The 18,499-nt window shown below is 41.7% G+C and overlaps 3 protein-coding genes across 3 annotated transcripts; 2 read left to right on the top strand and 1 right to left on the bottom strand.

Moving 5' to 3' along the window:
• The first annotated feature begins 345 nt into the window (after positions 1-345).
• prok2 (prokineticin 2) lies at positions 346-3,569 on the top strand. Its single transcript, XM_076096378.1, is given in 4 exon segments — positions 346-373; positions 376-581; positions 3,064-3,189; positions 3,444-3,569. Coding segments are annotated over 4 exon segments (486 nt in total).
• Positions 3,570-6,626: 3,057 nt separating this feature from the next.
• Positions 6,627-9,365, bottom strand: gpr27 (G protein-coupled receptor 27). Its single transcript, XM_076096000.1, has one exon. The coding sequence runs from the start codon at positions 8,680-8,682 to the stop codon at positions 7,561-7,563; it is 1,122 nt and encodes a 373-aa protein (XP_075952115.1). The 5' UTR covers positions 8,683-9,365; the 3' UTR covers positions 6,627-7,560.
• A 2,828-nt stretch (positions 9,366-12,193) lies between these two features.
• Positions 12,194-17,680, top strand: LOC142954746 (eukaryotic translation initiation factor 4E type 3-like). Its single transcript, XM_076095950.1, has 7 exons — positions 12,194-12,488; positions 13,337-13,409; positions 14,009-14,103; positions 14,563-14,623; positions 14,717-14,783; positions 14,896-15,051; positions 16,360-17,680. The coding sequence occupies exons 1-7, from the start codon at positions 12,328-12,330 to the stop codon at positions 16,404-16,406; spliced, it is 660 nt and encodes a 219-aa protein (XP_075952065.1). The 5' UTR covers positions 12,194-12,327; the 3' UTR covers positions 16,407-17,680.
• The last annotated feature ends 819 nt before the right edge of the window (positions 17,681-18,499 follow it).

Raw genomic sequence — 18,499 nt, forward strand, 5'->3', positions numbered from 1 at the left:
CTTGTTGAGAACTCTGTGGGCTTGAAAGGATGCATTCAAAACTGTAGCCTTGAATCTAAAAAGGTGTGTGGGGGGGGGGGGGGAATAAAGATGCTGGGAATATAACAGGATGTCACACTGAATATGTCTGCACTAATCTTGACCACCTTTAGCATGTGTGAGCGTAAATTATCGCTTTTGTTTCTGTTACAGAAACAATTCACCGTAAAGTGAAAGGGCATTTTTGGAAAAAAAAGGAAAGGCATTCATCGTCACGTTAACGTTCACCTCGGTCTTTGTTCGGGTGTTTTTTTTTGTTCCCACTTATGAGGTGCTGCTTGCGTGAGTGAGTCACAGAGTTTCTGAATGGCGGGCTGGGTTTATAAACCTCCGCCAGCCCTCAACGCAGGAATTTGAAGGCCACTTGTCTCCGCGGTCTGTCACGTATGCACATGCAGCAAACTCCGACAGCCTCAGCATCCTCACTTTCCACCCTAGAGGGCACGGGAGCGCAGAGACAGCTCTTCATCATGAGGTCCTTCGTCCTACTGTTCTTCACCCTGCTGCTGGTGTCCCACGGATCTTCAGCAGTCATCACAGGGGTAAGTGGGAGGTAGGTGCCCGGGGGGGGGGGGGGGCATCGGTTTGATGGGAATATGGAAGTGCTTGCTTTTCAAATAAGAAAATGTTGCCTGATGGACACTGCTCAATATCGTCTTTTGGTGTGAATGGCATTAATTCTTACCATCTAAATTGCAGTCATTTTTTGACACTTCACACATCTTAACACAAAAGAAACAGAAGAAATAAGTATATTCAGTCCCACTGTCTTATTTATGCTTAGACCAAAGCCTCCATTGTAACATCCATCCTCTGATGAAAATATTGGCAAATCCTTCTTTGAAATATTGATTTAAGTATTTTAATTCTACTGTGCTTTTAAGGTTTAGCTTAGGACAAAATTGAAAATATCAAATGAATCATCATACAATATAATGTAGAAATATATTTATTTTGGGAAAGGCAAAACATAATAAAAAAGTCAAATTAAATGAATTTCAGAAATACCCCACATCTTTGCTTTTTTGGTTTTCTAAAAGCATGAAGGGCTACTATGTAAATAAGTGCAGTCTATCTATCAGTTTATCCCCCCACCCCTACCCCCAAAAAATAAAAATACATATATGAATTTACCCAGTTCTTTGAAAGATTTCCTTTTTCCAAAATCAGGATTTATATATTCCTATGAGCATAACTCGTGGCCATGACTTGCTCGTTAAACAGCCCATCCTGTCACAACATCCCTCTGGTCGCTGATGTGCGCTGAGAGAGGAACATGCAGCCATAAAACAGAAAGTGATTTTCATCCACGTCTGTCACATGAAATCACTTCTGTTCCTCTTCATTGTGTTCCCTTCATCTCATCCAGAGCGAGAACTGTCATTCAGCATCTCATCCAGACACTCAAGACAATAAACCACCACCGATCCTGAGGTGTTTTGTTGAGGTATGATATGACTGATGGTGTTATAACTCCACACCATTAGCATAATATTCTGTTTGGGTAACATTGCATTGTGTGTGTGTTGCTCTTCTGCATTTCTCACCCATCTAAAAGCTCCAAACCACACTACCGGCTTTTTCCGGTTAGTGTAATAATTAGCATGTTATTGTGTTTAATTATATAACATTACATACACTACATGTATGCATTATATCATTACATACATAATCACCAATTACAGTTATCCTGCGATTAGCAACATTTTAACCAATTCATTGAATTTTGGACCATTTTCAAACCTAAAGGGGAAAAAAACTTCAAATCGTAAAGTTAAAGGACCAATGTGTAGGATTTAAGGGAACATATTGGCCGAAATAGAATATAATATTCATAACTTGGTTTTCATTGGCGTATCACCTGAAACTAAGAACGAAGAAGTGCTTTTGTTACCTTCACAGAGTTGCCATGTTGCACCGTCAAGTTTCTACAGTAGCCCAGAACGGACAAACCAAACACTGGCTCTAGAGAGGGCCCAATATGGAAGCGCGTAAACTTTTCAAAAGCCATCAGGGGCCGACTCCTCTGGTTGCAAAAAGAAGTCAGATTGTATAGCAGTTATGAGAGAATAACTCTACTTCTCACTTAATTTATTACCTCAGTAAATATTGTAATGAGTTTATGGTCTCACTCGCTAGTTTCAAGTCTTCTTCAATACAGCATGGTGTTGATTTAGTCAATTGTGGTCCAATTTAGAGCAACATAGACAATAGGCAGGGCATGCTTTAGGGCGTGGCTATACCTTGTGACTGACAGGTGCTACCACAGCGTTGTCCGATCGGAGAGTTGTCCGTGTTTTCATCTTATAACTTTAACACTTTTAGAGTGTGTTTTCAGTTGTGTTTCAGTGTGTTTTCAGTTGATGGAAGTTCATTGCAACCTTTTTGCAACTTCAAAATGTATTTTTCAGTGTTCGGTTTTCAGTCTCATTGTCTCTTCTGGTTGCAAAAAGCCAAGATGGCAACGGCCAAAAACCAAGATGGCCGACATTCAAAATGCTGAACTCGAGGCTTTAAAACGGCGGTCCACAAACCTACGTCCACTTCTTATGTACAGTCAATGGGCCTTTCATGCTTTTACATCACCTGCACAGGTTCTCCAACACCCTTGAGAAGGGAGGGGTGAGCCGAGGGGTATTCAGCTGGTTGCATTCTGCAACCTCACGGCTAGATGCCACTAAATCCTGCACACTGCTCCTTTAACGATGAAAAAACATTAATAACCTTAATAAGGCATTCGCTTATATCTAGTGTCCAGCATTAATTAATAGCAGGACATTGTTATTACAGATTTAAAGGTGCAGTTTGTAAGATTTGCCGACATATAGTAGTGATTATTCACTAAATAAAACATACTTATTAATATTCAATACATCGCCCTAAATGCTACACAATGTTCTTTTAAATGATGGTGGCAAGTAACTTTATGTCCATTAAACCAATCAGTTTTTTTGATCTGCATAAGTCATTAATATGCTTCGTTGAATGACAGCATCTAAACTGTCTGTCTGTGTCTGTGTGTAGGCCTGTGAGAAGGACTCCCAGTGTGGAGGAAGGATGTGTTGTGCGGTGAGTTTGTGGATCCGCAGCCTGCGTATTTGCACGCCCGCGGGACAGGAAGGAGACGACTGTCACCGTATGAGCCACAAGGTGAGATCATCGTCAGACAGATGTGCAGTGAAGTGACACCAATGGTTTATCCCCATACAATGGTGTCATGGCAGTGATGCTTTCAAAGCACCTCACCAACTCTCATCAAGAGTCAAGAAAAGAAACATGTCTTAGAAGCAGTTAATGAGAATTATTTCAAGTCTCTGACATGTCTGCACCTTCCACTGCGTTCATTGCGCCTGATGAAGATGAAATGAATCTCATACCAAAGGTGTCTCCTTTTCTGCTTCCAGATTCCTTTCAGTGGGAAAAGACTCCACCATACTTGCCCCTGCCTGCCCAACCTGTCGTGTGTCACCATCGAGGAGGGAAGGTCCAAATGTCTCTCACCATACAAGTATCCAAACTACTACCTCTGAGGACCAACACGTACCTATCTGCCTTTAGAAGCCTGTTTGTTTGTTTGTATATATTTATTTTGAATAAAGATATATATATATAAATTTACTAATGCATAGTCATTTTTGGTGGCAGGTTAAATTAAACTATTTAATTAAAGGGAAATTCCCCTTTGGATGTGTTGGGGAATGATGACTTCTCCCTGTGTATAAGTCTCCTTTTTCAGTTATTTCAGTTACACACAGAGTGACTGAAAATCCAAAGAGCACGAATAATATATAACATATTGATTAGATTGTATTCAATATATTATAATATATGTTCTTAGATTTTTGCACTCAAAACACACATGGAAACAAGCCGTCTTCTTCATTTGTATTTGGTAAGAAGACTAAATGACGCATGCTGTCTCACAGTGCTCTGCAGCAGCTGCCCTCTAGGGAAACATGAAGAGAAACACACTTAACTTCAATGGTTACAACGTGACATGCTGAGTGACGGGCAAGTTACAGTTTCATTATCCACTCTTAACCGAAACACACTTTCAGCAGTACTTTTTCATGCTTTCACTCACAACAAAGTAGATAAGGGAAAACTTTTGGTCAAAAGACGAGGGGAGACGAGAGTCTTTTATCCCGTTCACCTTGGCAGCAGGTCTTCATAACGGCAGGAAACGGTAGGACAGCTATGAAATGAATCACTGTCGGGCTGTGATTCGGAGCATTTGTTCAAAGCTCAAAGCTATAATTAGATTTGTCCAATGTGTAACGCAGTGACTCACATCAATCTTGTTCCTTATGAAGTGGATGTTGGTCTTCTGTGGCACATAAAGGAATGCTGGTAACGTCAAATGACTGTTGAAATGAACCATCAACTGTCTTCAACCTAGAAAACATTTATGATTTCATGATCATTTCACCCATAAAGAACTGAAACACTGAGTCAATTAATCAATCATCTAACTGATAGATAATGATTCGGCTGTTTTGATAATCGATAACGTCGTTTTTTTCGCATAAACTTCCAACGAGTTTTGGGTCGAAACGGTTTCCTTCCCGTACAACCAGACTGCATCGTCAATTATGTTTGGCGGGAAACGTATTTTCCTTCCGGATTACATACGTTTTGTGCAAATACGTTTCTAATCAAAAGTCTGCGTGCTTGTGTGGGTCAAACAAACATGAGACTTTCATCCAGGACACCGCTGTTTGTGTCCATGAAACGAAAAGTCAGTTATTTTAAGTTACGTAACTTAGAGAAGATGCATTTTATTAAACCGTAATTGAGGATGCAGTTTAGTTAGTGTGCATGGGGACGTAATTTTTAGGGAGAAGGGGTTGGACTCGAGGCTACATTAGCTGCTACTAGCATAACACAAACAAATCTTCAACTGCATTGTTGGCAGTTAGAGTTGCACTGTGGTTAATGTAGGCGCCAACTTTTAACAACAAGCTGCTTTTAAAAAGCTACATTTCCAACTGTCCAAATTGTATGTAAGGACAACCCAGTGAGGAGTACCGAGGTCAGCGTAGTTGCTCGGTGTTTAGAACAACTGAAAAGGTCACTAAAAGAGCCAGCAGTAAAAGCCCAGCGAACAGAGTCACATTTCCCCATGCATCACAGCGGAGCACGCGTGCCCCGAGGGCGACACCATGTGCCAAAAATACCCGACCTGCATTTGCGTTGCACGAGAGCACGTGCAGGTGAGGAGCTTCCTGCAGCTGAGGAGCCACAGCAATTATACCACGAGACCTCAGCACGCCGGTAGCAGAGCACAGCCATCTGTCAGGAACAAGCGGGCGTGTTGTGATGCTAATGGTTATGGATGCACTGAGGGCAGGCGGCGTGTTGAGGAGCTTCGCCGTTGGACGGCAGATCGGAGCGCTCGGGAACACCTTGCTAAATCACAGTGATTAGGGTGTGTACCCATAGAACTGCTCAGCCTTTAAAAGCCGCGGTTCGGTGTAATCGAGGCCGGCGTCGATGACTGCAACAGCAATTAGCTGAATCAATTGCCAGCTGCTGGCTTAAGGAGGGAGGAGGGGATTGAGGGAAGTTTGATTAAAAAGCAGGTGCCATGCAAACGGCCTATTGAAACAAATCTAATGAACCGTTTAATTAGTGCTGTAATGAGAAGGAAAAATCCAACCTCTAACCTTTTAACTAAGCCATACACGCAGTTTGTATTGTATTTCTTTTCACAGACTGTTTGGTAGCCACACATCAAAGATGTGGCATGACACCATCTATTCTGACCAGCTATACTAATGTCAGGTATTCATATTTGATATGCAGTTAACTGTTCGTTTATATTTTATTTCCCAACATGATGGACTAAATGCTGAAAGCCTTCTCCACACTGCCAAGAATTTAAATATATTGAGTCTAAAAATACTGGAATTAGCCTAAAATATACCAACCACAAGCACATTTTTAATCATTGAATCTAACGCCATGCTGGTTTTTAAAGAGGCCGTCTACATTTTACACGTGAAGTTGAGTTTACTTGTCACAAGTGGGTCAGTCTTTGAAAACAGATGTTTAATGTCCAATGATAAACCCCCAAGGCTTAAAAAGTCTACAAGTGAGAATTACCAACTGGAAGTTGGGGATTTGAAAGACGTGGGCGTTTGGACGCTGTCCAGTTGCTTTGTGGGAAATGTAGGATTTGGAGCTTGACCCATTCTTAAGACTAAAAATCAAGATAATTCTGCTTCCGCTGCTTCAATTCTGATCATTCTTCTTTTAATCTGTCTCTTGTGAGTCCACAAACTTTATGGAAGTGCAACTTTAAATTGCTGGAGCGCCCTTTAAAAAAAAACCAGTCCAAGAGTAAATACCAAAGACATGAGAAAATCCACAATAGAAACACTAAAATACCAAGGTCTGTATTGATTATTTTTTTTCAAATACAGGATGCAACTCTCTCCTTTTCTCAACTGAAAAATCTTTAAACATGTCTATCACCCTCTCTCCATTTACAAACCAATGCAACAAGCTAACACGGGGGGCTGCCAGGAAACAGGAAACATAAGGCAGGATGAGTGCTGCATGGTGAGCACGCTATCAGGGCCAGAACCAGATCAGGTACAGACATCTTGTTAAAAACAGATTATAGAACCCAAACAACTTATCATCCATTTCTCATTTATTTGCTAAGAAATACAAACAATGCTTTCTAAAGCACCAAATTGTTAAACATTATCATGTCCACATCTGTAGAAAAAGAACAAAAATAACCCGTTTCTCAGCACAACTGACCCATGAAGAAGATTACGAATTTGCAAAATACCTTTTGAAGTGAGTTTCGACACCTTTTCAACACAAAGACTCCCGCTGGATTATGAAATATACAACATATCTGGTTAAAAAAATGAAAAAAGAGGAAGGAGAGAGGCTTTACAGTATTTACAAATGTCACGCTATCCTTAAAAATATACTGGGATCTGCGTCTCATTTGTGGTATCCAAACGACTCGAGGCGTCACAGACAGCGGTTGAGAAACTGACTCTGATCAGCTGATAAAATAGTTTCAATGGTTCAGTCATACAACCTCCAATGGGTGCGCTGGGATAGAATTTTAAAATATACAAACAGATAGCCAAAGTGACATTCATGTACAATATTGTAGCCAACAAAAAAAAGGTGATAAGATGTAGAAATATCTTAGCATACGGGCTATAACCTATTATTTGAATTAATACAGAAGCGTAAATTAAAAGGTGGCAAAGGGGATTGTTTTCTAAAATAGCTTTAGTTGTTCTGATTAGGATGATGAAATAAAGCATTAATTTACATAATATTCAAGTTTATGTCAGCACAAAATAGTGGGTAAAATCTTAGCCACAAAAAAAAAAGTGGATAAATTAAACTGAAGTGGGTTCACCCTCCACAACATCCCCGTGTACATGTGCAAACACATTTTGGGGACCAGTCTGTACATTCTGAAAGAAGATGTAATGTGTCTTTGGCAGTATGTTGTTGTTGTTGTTGTTTTTGGGGGGGGGGGGGTCAGATGACACAGTATGGCTCCATGGGAGTCTGTGTCCCCAGGCAGCTGGGGAAACAGGCTCTGAGGCGCATCCGGAGCTCCTTGTTGAACAGGAAGCTGATGATGGGGTTCGCCCCCGCCTGGGCGAAGCTCATCCAGACCGCAGCGCTCAGGTAGACCTGCGGCAACGGAGCTCCCCGCACAAATATTCTCAGGTAGCAGGCGCTTATGTACGGAGCCCACAGGACGAGGAATGTCAGCGTGATCATGTAGTACATCTTCCCGATGCGCTTCTCCATCTTGAACTCGTCCAGCACCAGCAGCCTCCTGTTGCCGAGGTGCGACGCCTGCCTGATGCCCACCAGCGTGGGCGGGGTGGGCCCGCGGCCGAAGCCGGCGATCCAGTTGGCGGCGGCCTGCCCGGTGGCTCCGGGCCCGTGGAAGGTCCAGTTCTGGCTGATGGCCGGGACCAGCTGAGTCGGCTTCATCTTGCGGTGGTCGTAGACGAAGCACAGCATCTTGACGTACACCACGTGGGTCGTCCCCACGATCACCGCCAGCATCAGCATGAAGCCCAGCGTGTCGTTCGCCTTCACGTAGCGGTGCTCGAAGGTGCACTGCTCCTCCTCGCGGATGAACTTGTAGGTGCCCACGTCGAACACCGGCGGGAAAGCCATGGCCACGGAGAGGGTCCACACCATGCAGATCACCGCCGCGCACGTGCACAGGTTCATCCGCTTGTAGTAGAACCGGTGGTGGGCGATCGCCATGTACCGGGTGACGCTGACGCAGAAGAGCAGGAAGGCGACGTGGAAGCAGAAGAGCACCGACAGGAAGGCGACGATCTTGCAGCAGAGCGCGCTGTACGGCCAGGCGGAGCCGCCGCCGCCGCCGATCGCCGCCATCACGAAGGGGAAGCAGACCGCGGAGCGCACCACGTCCGCCAGGCACAGGTCCAGGAGGAAGTAGTAGGGAGCCTTGCGCAGCGAGCTGTCCTTCAGCAGCAGCAGCGACAGCGACGCGTTGCCCAGCAGGCTGACGCCCGTGATCAGACCCAGGGAGGCGAGCTTGACCGCAGAGGCCGCGGACGCGTAGTTGTGCGCGGACGGGCTGCTCTCCCCGAACGCGCTTGTGTTTGCCATCTGTGCAGCCGAGGCGGCGCGTATCCCCACATCAATTCATCGACGAGCGGTAGAAAGCCAAAAAAAACTAAATCAACACGATCCGCAAAACCCTCTTTAACAGAAAACAAAACAAAACCACCACCCTCAGGAATAAATTCCACTCAGAAGCATCCGTTCAACATCGGATCGCATCCATCCCGGTGTGCGCTGCGATCCCCGCCGACAACAAACAAAATAAAAGCATCTGTTTCTTTTTTTCTCTTCTTGTCCTTCATCTCACAAGTGTCCGGCACAAAACGCGTCCCTGTCTGTTATTCCAGCTCCTGCTGAATAGACGCGGTCTGGTTGAGCTTTGTACACCATCTCGTTAGGCAGCCGTTCGGCAGACAAGCGACTCACAAAACACATCTCAATTTCCAACCGATGGCGGAGGTCTCCCGTTCGTCTTTAGGAATCAAAAAAAAAAGAAAAGGAAGCAGACAGTGCTGTGTGCGCAAGCATGGCGCAATTACGCATCCACCGCCTCACCAGCGGCCGCTAAATGTCAATACAGAGCCTTAAAGAAGGCGAACATGTTGGTAAAAGCCGAGCGGAGGTCGGAGGCTCGTGGAGGAGGGAGCGCCAGTGTGGGTCCATCGGTGGATCTCACGCAGCAGCGTCTATCCTCTATGCGACGCACGTCCGCTTGCATGTAGTGTGAGTGAGCAGGCCTGGGATCAGTCAGTCAGTCTCATCTGACGGTGCGTGTCTATTACAATCTACACGGTGCACAGATACAGATGTTCACAGACCGACATTGCACAATGCTTGATGGGCAAATAACTGATCATATATTTTATTTTATTTCACTTTATTTTACTTTTCTTTAATGCACTTTATTTTATTAATTTATTTATTTATTTTACATTATTTTATTTTACTTTATTTAAAGACATGGGTCATAGGTCATAGTGTAACTAACTCATGTCATTGTCTTCTGGCTTTTTTTTTATGAGGACATAGAAGAATGAGATTGCACTCTGAAATTAACCAACCAAAACAATATTCATCATACTCTCTCTCTCCTTGTTGTTTGGAATGTATAAGGTACACCGAACGTTTGACAATCAATAATTAAAAGGTGAATCACCCATTTATAAAAGGTAAAGAGGTTTATAATGCTTACAGTGTGGGTTCATGTTATAAGGTTAAGATAGAGTGTTTAGATAATCTAGAATATGTTGATGTGTCAACAATAAAATCTGTCTCTCAGCAGAACGTGTGCACTTTGAACCACAGCTCATGTGATGAGGCTTCATCTGCTGCTGCCAGTGGTTCACCAGCGCCCCCTGCTGCCGGCTCCGAGGAGCATCACGAGCACGTGAGGAATCAGGCATGTTGGCACCTCAACTGACCCAGAGCCCACACTGGTCACACCACGCTCAACCCACAGTCTGATGTTTTGTAACACTTTATATTCCAACCATGGCCTGGTTTTCATATAAGGACCCTGTGATCAGAGGAATAATGAAAGAATCCCAGTAACACCACAGCTCACGGTTCAGGCTGGTTAGGTGGAGCATCAAGGTCAGACACATATGTTATAATAATAATAACTTTATTTATATAGCACCTTTTAAAAAGAGAGTTTACAAAGTGCTGTGACAGACAAAGCAGCAAAAGCAAGGCAATACTAACAACAACAACGGAAAGCTCAACAGTGAAGTAAGAGTTAAACCCGGATAAAACAGTACAATAGATGACACGGAAAAAACAATCAATGCAATAAAAAAATAAAAATAAAGCGACGACATCACATAAAAGCCAGTCTGTAAAAATTGATTCTGAGAGTCTTATCTTCTCAGGCAGGTCGTTCCAAAGCCGAGGGGCCCTGATGGCAAAAGCACGGTCACCTTTAGTTTTCAGCCTCGACTTTGGAACAGCCAGAAGGGCCCAACATGAGGATCCAAGGCTGCGAGCATGGGTCATAAGGGGTCAACTTTTCCTCTTATGTAAATCAATTCTAAAACAAAACAGGGAGCCAATGAGGAGAAGCCAGGACTGGGGTGATGTTGTCTGTTAAAACCAGTGAGTGGCCGAGCTGCTGTGTTCTGAACTAGTTGGAGTCGAGAGAGTGACTTCATGAGGGTCTTATGGTGTTGCAGTGTTGATGGTTAAAAGTGGCAATGATAAGTGAATTGTTCTACTTTGTAAGAAATGGTTTTGTTTGGGGTATTAGATTAGAGGTGGTCTAAAGTCTTATAGTGGGTTTGGGGCAGATACGTTCACAGTATGGATCTAGCCAGATGTTTAATTTAGATCGCTGGAGCTTTGAAACCTCACATTTCGCTTGTTCGAGTGCTAAAATGCCCAAAGAACCAAAGTCTTGTTGGAGCTTGCAAAGCAGCCTACTTCCACCGAAGTGCCCCTGAAAGAGGCAACAAGGGGCTGGAGACCAAAGATGGTGTAATAGGACGAGGCCTCACTCAGTAAATAAATAAAGACAAAAAACTGCACTCTTCCTCGTCTGCACAAGAGGGGATCACTCTTTCCTGTTTTTCAGACAAAAGAAGCTTTCTTAGTACTCAGACTATATCTACGTTCTGGTCCTCTCTCTCTTCATTCTTTCAGGAGTAGAAAGAGACGTTGTGGTTGCAGTTCAATCTTGAAATAACATCAAGAAAAGTGGTGAAAACAATGATGCTTTACCTCACAATCACGAGTAGAACGACAAGTATAACAGTAACAAAGTGTAACCCGACTGATCGTGGATTTTTGAAGCCAACGCCAGTATTCATATTATATGATGACACTTTACAGGTGAAACATGAATTCACCCGTGCTCTCTGAGTGACGTGCTTTTCTTATTACTTATACATCAACCAACTTATGCCGAATGTTGTTCATATCATGCCATTGCCAAGCTATAATTGTAAGCCAACAGCTAATGTACACTTCAAAGATTATTTTCTCACATGTCAAACAAACGTCAAACATTTATGTGATCATTCGTACAGCTGGATGTCATTTTTATGGTTCTAAACTTTCTGTGTTTTACTGATATTATATTTTTTATCCTTCATATAATAAAAAACATTATTTCTTCTCTAAAGGCAGAAGTTCTATACTCTTCTAGCAGCTCGGATGACATCTTCAGTGTTGACTTTACCTCCAAATTCAATCTCCCTGTACAGAGTTAAGGTGTGGTTGGTATTTTTGCTAGCCAGGTGCATGACAGTGCAAAGAACCAATGGTGACATATATGCGTAAAGTAACCTTAATTTTAAAGCCATTACAGTTGCAAAGTACAAGTATATATACATTTTTAAATATGTTAGCCCCTTTATGCTGCTCTCAGTTTAACAATATTTAGCCAGATTTGTGTAGGACCTCTTATCCCTGTTTAGTTTCATGACGGAGAGATATAGTGGGGACATTTGTGATTCAGGTCAGATACCCGAAAAACCAGACAGAGTGAGGTCTCACTCTTTTCTTTTCTCCTGCTCTCTGGGTTGGACCAACTGCGACGTTTCTGCCCAGTGACGCAGAGACGTCACTAGGCGGAAAAGCGGCAGTTTATGTGTGTCTCGGTATCTGGAGGAGGAAAAAACAGCCAGACCGGGTGCCTTTATTTTTTTTTATTTAGTAGATTCATACAGCAGGTTAGCTTTCTGTCTGCCTGTAATGGCGGTTCCCGCGGGTCACACGGATCTCCTGAGCGGACCGACGGTTGCTGACGACATTGACATCGACGAAAAAGAGTTGGAAAACATCACAAAGAAGGACCGAGAAGACGAGGCGACGACGCTGCCTCTGCATTCACCTTGGACATTTTGGCTGGACAGGTATTTATACTATCTTTTTTCTGGTCTCGCGCGTTGTCCGTTAGTTTGTAGCCCCGCCCCCACCTTGGGACGAGCAGGAATGATGGAGGAAAAGAAAATAGAAGTCGAGGCCACACAGCTTTCCTTAGGCCTCCAGGAGCAAATGTAGCACGGTGGACACGTTCACCGTGTTATTTATTTGGTATTCAAGTTACTTTAGCTTTGTTTCCCATTAGGGAAAAGAATACAGGCTTCATCTTTTTTAATAAGCCAAATAAATTAGGCCAGTTTGGACCAACTGTTGTATCCTTGCTACGGACGTGTCCTACCAAAATAAGAGTCCTTGGTGCAGAGTGTCTATAACTCACTTGTCTCCTGTTACCTTCTCTTTTATGAGGTCACAAGGTCTCGTTTGCTCCTCTTTTGTTGACTCAGCGTATTGACGTGAAAGGAGGAAATATTAATGAATAAATTCCTTTCAAAGGTTCCAGACCTCATTGAGACTGGAAACCATTCCAGTCAAAGCACTTTTAAAAGTTAATCCTCAACAATTTTGACATTATTGAAAACTATTACAGTTGTTTTATAAAGTATATGAAGTATTGTCTGTTTCCAGCTTCTCAAGTGAGACAACTTGTTGCTATTCTGTGTTTTTTATATGATTTTTGGGCTGTTGGTCTGACAAAAAGATGTCATTTGAACATGTCACGATGGGCTCTTCCCCATTTTAGCAATTAAACCGTTAAAAGGGACCAAAATGTCGCTGGTTTAATAACCGCTGAGAGCAGCCCTGTCGGCTTGTTTCTTTCCCTTTATTCCATCGCTGCCTCGTTACTGTGGGCTGAAACGGTCCCCTCTTGTTCTTCCAGGTCGTTACCAGGCACGACCGCTGCAGAATGTGAATCCAGTCTGAAGAAGATCTACACCGTGCAAAGTGTTCAGGTGAGACTCGAAGAAGAGCTTCGTCATCTTGAGAGGAAAAGAGATCAAGTGCACGACTTGGCTAGGAGTCAAGTGGGCTTCCTTGATTCAAAAGGAATGAGCTGTTGACGTGCACTTAAAGCTCCAGTAGGCACAAGTGGTGGTGGTGTTATGAAACCATAATATCCTGAAACATGAACAGGTAGTGCAGGGTTTATTGACACCATGTTACATCGGCTTCACTCATCAAGGTGGCTCTTTTTGGACTTCATTGGTTTTTTCAGTCTTATAGTATTCATCTGTTATCAGGGTGTCAAACTCATTTAGCTGGACAACAATAATCAATGCATAATAACCTGTAAATAACAGCAACTCCAAATGGGTGGAAAAGCATCTGAAGCAGCGTTTTATATGAATTATATAATAATAATTTAACTTGCTCCTGAGGTGCTTCAATGTCTGGCTTATAGGAGGTAAAGCGCTGCATTTTATTCAACAATTGGAATCGATTTCTTCTCTGCAATCTGATCTGTCGTGTCACAGAACAGCAACTCTTGTCTCGGGAGCGTTACAAAAGGAAAGAAACTCTGGTCAACATGTTTTTGTTTTTCTGTTTCCAGATGTTCTGGAGTGTTTACAACAACATCCCTCCAGCCACAGCCCTGCCTCTGAGATGTAGCTATCACTTAATGCGTGGAGAACGGAGGCCACTGTGGTGAGTCTACCATTATTATTATTATTATTATAGTACATATCATGATTATGTTCCTTTACACCAGCGTGAACACAGGGCATAATGTAATGATTATAACAGAACAAGCATTACACTTTCATGTAAAATATATTTAAGTGTGCCATAAAAGCTTGAATTATTACACTGTTCTATTTTGAAATCGTTATGTCATTATTATTATTATTATTATTAGGCCATCAGTTGGACAGGTTACATGATAATTGGTAGGATATATTATGTTAAAATGTTCCCTTTTTGTCACATTAACAGGTTCTGATTTGACAATTTTGCATTCTGATAACTTTTTACATTATCCAACATTTATCTCTACATCTCTCCCAACTAATTTAAAGTCACATATGTATTTAATGGAAAACTTGTGACTTGCTTGTAACAGAATAGTAGATATCAATTAAAAAGACATGTATTTTCTACCAACAGGGAAGAAGAAAGCAACGCAAAAGGAGGAGTATGGAAGATGAAAATACCAAAAGAAAGCACTGTAGGTGTTGTGCTCCGTTTAGCTGCTTTTCACATAATAATAGATGAATTGTGTGAATTATTAATTAGCTCCTCTGTGTTCTTCTTGCTTCAGTCTGCAGTTTGGAAAGAGTTGTTACTTGCTACTATTGGGGAGCAGTTTGCAGATTACTGTGCCTCAGGTGAGCGACTAGAAGTCCATTCTTGATACTTTATGGCTTTGTTTTCAGAATGAGAAGAAATATGCTTTTGCATTTGAGTATTTATTCGCTGTTTATTCTTTTTATTTCCCAGACGACGAGGTCGTTGGTGTCAGCGTTAGCGTTCGGGATCGAGAAGATGTCGTACAAGTCTGGAACAACAACGCATCGCTTGCCGGCGAAGCAAGTATCTTGGGCAAAGTCTACGAGCTCCTCCCGCACATAACTTTTAAAGCTGTTTTTTATAAGTGTAAGTATTCCCTTTCTATCCACTTACATTGTGTTGTACGTTTTGGGTTTATAAATGGAAATCAGTGATGTTGCTAGGTAGGCGTCCAGCATTAAAATCTAAACAGGATGCTGTAAACTCACTATCTGCTCCATGTTAGATAACGCTACATTACAAACAACACATTGTAACAAACAAAGAAACCTCGCGGTCAAAACAATACACAGACCGGTCACCATTATGTTACCGTCCGACAGTCTGTAATATGCAGATTCTGGTTCTTTGTCTAAATCCTGACTGGAGAGACTCGGTGCTCTTGCTGCAACAAAACTTCTCCCCAAATGCACAGATTTAATTTCAACAGTCAAAGCTACAATCTCGGTATTTGGTATGAAATATTTTTACCGGCAGTCGGCTTTTTCATACCGTCTGCGCCTAGATCTCTCACATGACTGAAAGAATAACGTAATAAGCATAAGTATATTTCTCAAAATGTTTAACTATCATATTAATACACTTGCTTATTTATTTTTTTATGGATTGAAACACTTTTAAATGTTATATATCGTATATTTTATACCATAATAATTATGACCATATAACATTGAACACGAGTTTAACTTTACAAATTGTCAATAGACACATTTAATCCAACTCAAATGATCACATTTAATTCAACTCAAATGATTACATTTAATTCAACTCAAATGATTACATTTAATTCAACTCAAATTATTACATTTAATTCAACTCAAATTATTACATTTAATGATTACATTTAATTCAACTCAAATTATTACATTTAATGATTACATTTAATTCAACTCAAATTATTACATTTAGTTCAACTCAAACGATCACCTGTGGGTCCGGGGGACTCGCTACATGTCAACATCACTGTGAAGCTTAATCTTTACAGATGTGTCAGAAACTATCACGAGTCAAGTCAGCCTGTAGAACAAGAAAGTATACATTTGTTCTGCCGATTGAACTGTACACATTTCAACGACGTAGTTCCAACCAGAGCGTGTCAGAGGATGATTTAAGGCTGTCGGCTAATCGGGGCTTTAGTGACGTGGCAGAGAAATGCCTTCATAGCTGCTCCACATAGCACCTTCACAGTCTTGTCAATACAGGTACAAAATTATGAGTTACAACGTAAAGTAATGAGTTTAAACAGGTACATATAAGCAGGTTTTTGTACACTCGTACCAGTTTTTAAACTATCTCAGGAATGGGTTTATACGCTTTTTAAATTTATATAAAATAACCGTTTGTTTGCCTAACATAAGGGTTTGTGCTCACCATGAATCACTTTGCTGTTTTCAGCTCACATGGACCATCATGCCTTTGAAGGAGGACGCTCAAGACATTAAATCACCGTAAAGCACTTTTAATTTCTTTTATTATTTTAACCTGAACTCTGTACCCGCCTTGACATGAAGGCGCTGTCCACAACCTAATCATGGATATGGTTTTGCATTGAACACGGAAATTGTTATCAATATATTTTTATAACTTTTCATGACCGATGCCTTGTTTCATTTTGACGCGGCTCCTTAAGCTCCGAACTACAGAGAGCGTATATGTATCCAGCAAAAACAAATCCCATCCGAACTGCACCGTCCACACTTTATTCCTGGTATGGAGGTAAATTAGTGTGTTTTAACTGTTTGTAAGATATCTCGACTCATATCGGGTTTTAATTTTCTGCCGTTTAAGGAAGTTTGTATCCTGACGGGGTTTTTAACTCAGCTGGAGTTTGTCCTCTTCTGAGGACGGCGCGAATGTCCCGTTTCTTGAGACTTACATCAGCCGTACCATCAAATTGGTATCAGGGGTAACACTTGGAACTATTGCACATGACTACCGATTCCAATCACAGTGTCCCTGCGTTGTAAAGCCGTCGTAGGGCATCAGAACATACGCCAGCGCAGACGTGGCCCTCAGCTGCAGTGAGAGAGGAAGAGCCGTCCTGAAAGGTGCCTCTTTGAATGTTCTCTGCCGCGCCGCATTTGACGTTTCCTTTCGTGTTGAAAAGTAGACCCTCTGCTCCCCTGAGCGGGGGTCACGGATTGTTTAGTGTATTACTCTGAAGAGATACTGCACATTTTTTGAGCTCTGCAGTACTTGTCCGTACATGTTTCACCCTACCGATATATAACTGGACTGTTTCTTTCTTATAACACACAGAGAAAAAGAAGGCAGCGTTGTTTCCTTTAAAGGAAGCTGCGTGAGGCCTCATCACCAGCATGATGTGTGGATAGAATATGTTGAATTTTATTGTTAAGAAAAAGTTCTAGTAGTCATTGAGTCGATTTCATCTGCTGCTTCAAGGACAACAAGACACTGTAAACCAGAAGTTACACTGACTTCACCTTTTTGAGAATGTCCATAATGATAAATAGCATCATTATTAATAGAGAATATTTTTCTATCAGCTCCCTTTATGACAGCAAATCACCCCGACTGGGTTTCCTTCACTAACAGTCATACTATTGTAGTCTAGGCTCCAGGTATTATCATGTCACACCACTTTAATTGTTCAACTTTGGACTGGTTGATTCGTGATAAATGACGATATTTCCATTGTAAACATGATTTTTGCAGTGACACAGACAAAGTGAATAAAATGGAAATTAAAATTAAATTATTGTCACGCGTGTTTGTTTGTTTTTCACAGTACAATACACACTACTGGTATGTCTCTGGTAAATATTTTTCTTAAAGTAACGTAAAGGTCAAGAGAAGCAGTGAGTGAGCATTGTTTGGGCGTGTTTTAGAATTTTACCGTTAAAGGAACAGTGTGTTTTCTTTAGTTTATAATCACCTGAGAATATGAGTGGTTGTGTTTTTGTTACCTTTTAGAATGAGTCATTTATACCTCCATACAGAGCAGGACATCTTCACGGAGCTTCTGTTTCTACAGTAGCCCAGAAGGGACAAACCAAACACTGGCTCTACGTCAGGCCGGTCGTGTTTTGGCACTCAGGAGAAGTTTCCGTCGGTTGTAATTTGCAAATTCACCACTAGACGCCACCAGATCTTACACATCTATTGGACCTTTTTATACTAGATTGATATTTGTGCTTTAATATAAGAAGCCACTTTTTTATTAATTTGCCCCACTTTGTCAATAAGCCTCTTTTTCTGCCGCAGATGTTTTGACTCTTCATAGTAGAATAGCTGTAAGTGATCACAATCAACTACAGAATATTTAATAATATCCCATGTATGTAATAATAGAATATAAAATCATGATTAATTAATGATTAACTTTCCTTCTGTGGATAGGATACATTTTCTTTGTGGAGCTCTTAGAAAGGATTCAATTTGATTTCAAAAAGTGTGCAGCTTTCTTAAATTTAAACCGTTCTGTTATTGTGCACCGTGAACTCTGTAAGCCGGAGCCAAAGCACAGAGAATTAGTTCTTTTGATCTCTCAACATGTCAGAAATACACAAGATTT

This window comes from Anarhichas minor, unplaced genomic scaffold (assembly GCF_050575085.1).
Source record: "Anarhichas minor isolate MPS153535 unplaced genomic scaffold, ASM5057508v1 ptg000021l, whole genome shotgun sequence".
Lineage (NCBI taxonomy): Eukaryota > Metazoa > Chordata > Actinopteri > Perciformes > Anarhichadidae > Anarhichas > Anarhichas minor.

Bases quoted from the DNA above. Each gene is read 5' to 3' on its own strand.
- gpr27 (XM_076096000.1), bottom strand. From the start codon at position 8,682: ATGGCAAACACAAGCGCGTTCGGGGAGAGCAGCCCGTCCGCGCACAAC.
- LOC142954746 (XM_076095950.1), top strand. From the start codon at position 12,328: ATGGCGGTTCCCGCGGGTCACACGGATCTCCTGAGCGGACCGACGGTT. The intron at 12,489-13,336 runs GTATTTATACTA...TTGTTCTTCCAG, and splicing joins TGGACATTTTGGCTGGACAG to GTCGTTACCAGGCACGACCG. The intron at 13,410-14,008 runs GTGAGACTCGAA...TTCTGTTTCCAG, and splicing joins ACACCGTGCAAAGTGTTCAG to ATGTTCTGGAGTGTTTACAA.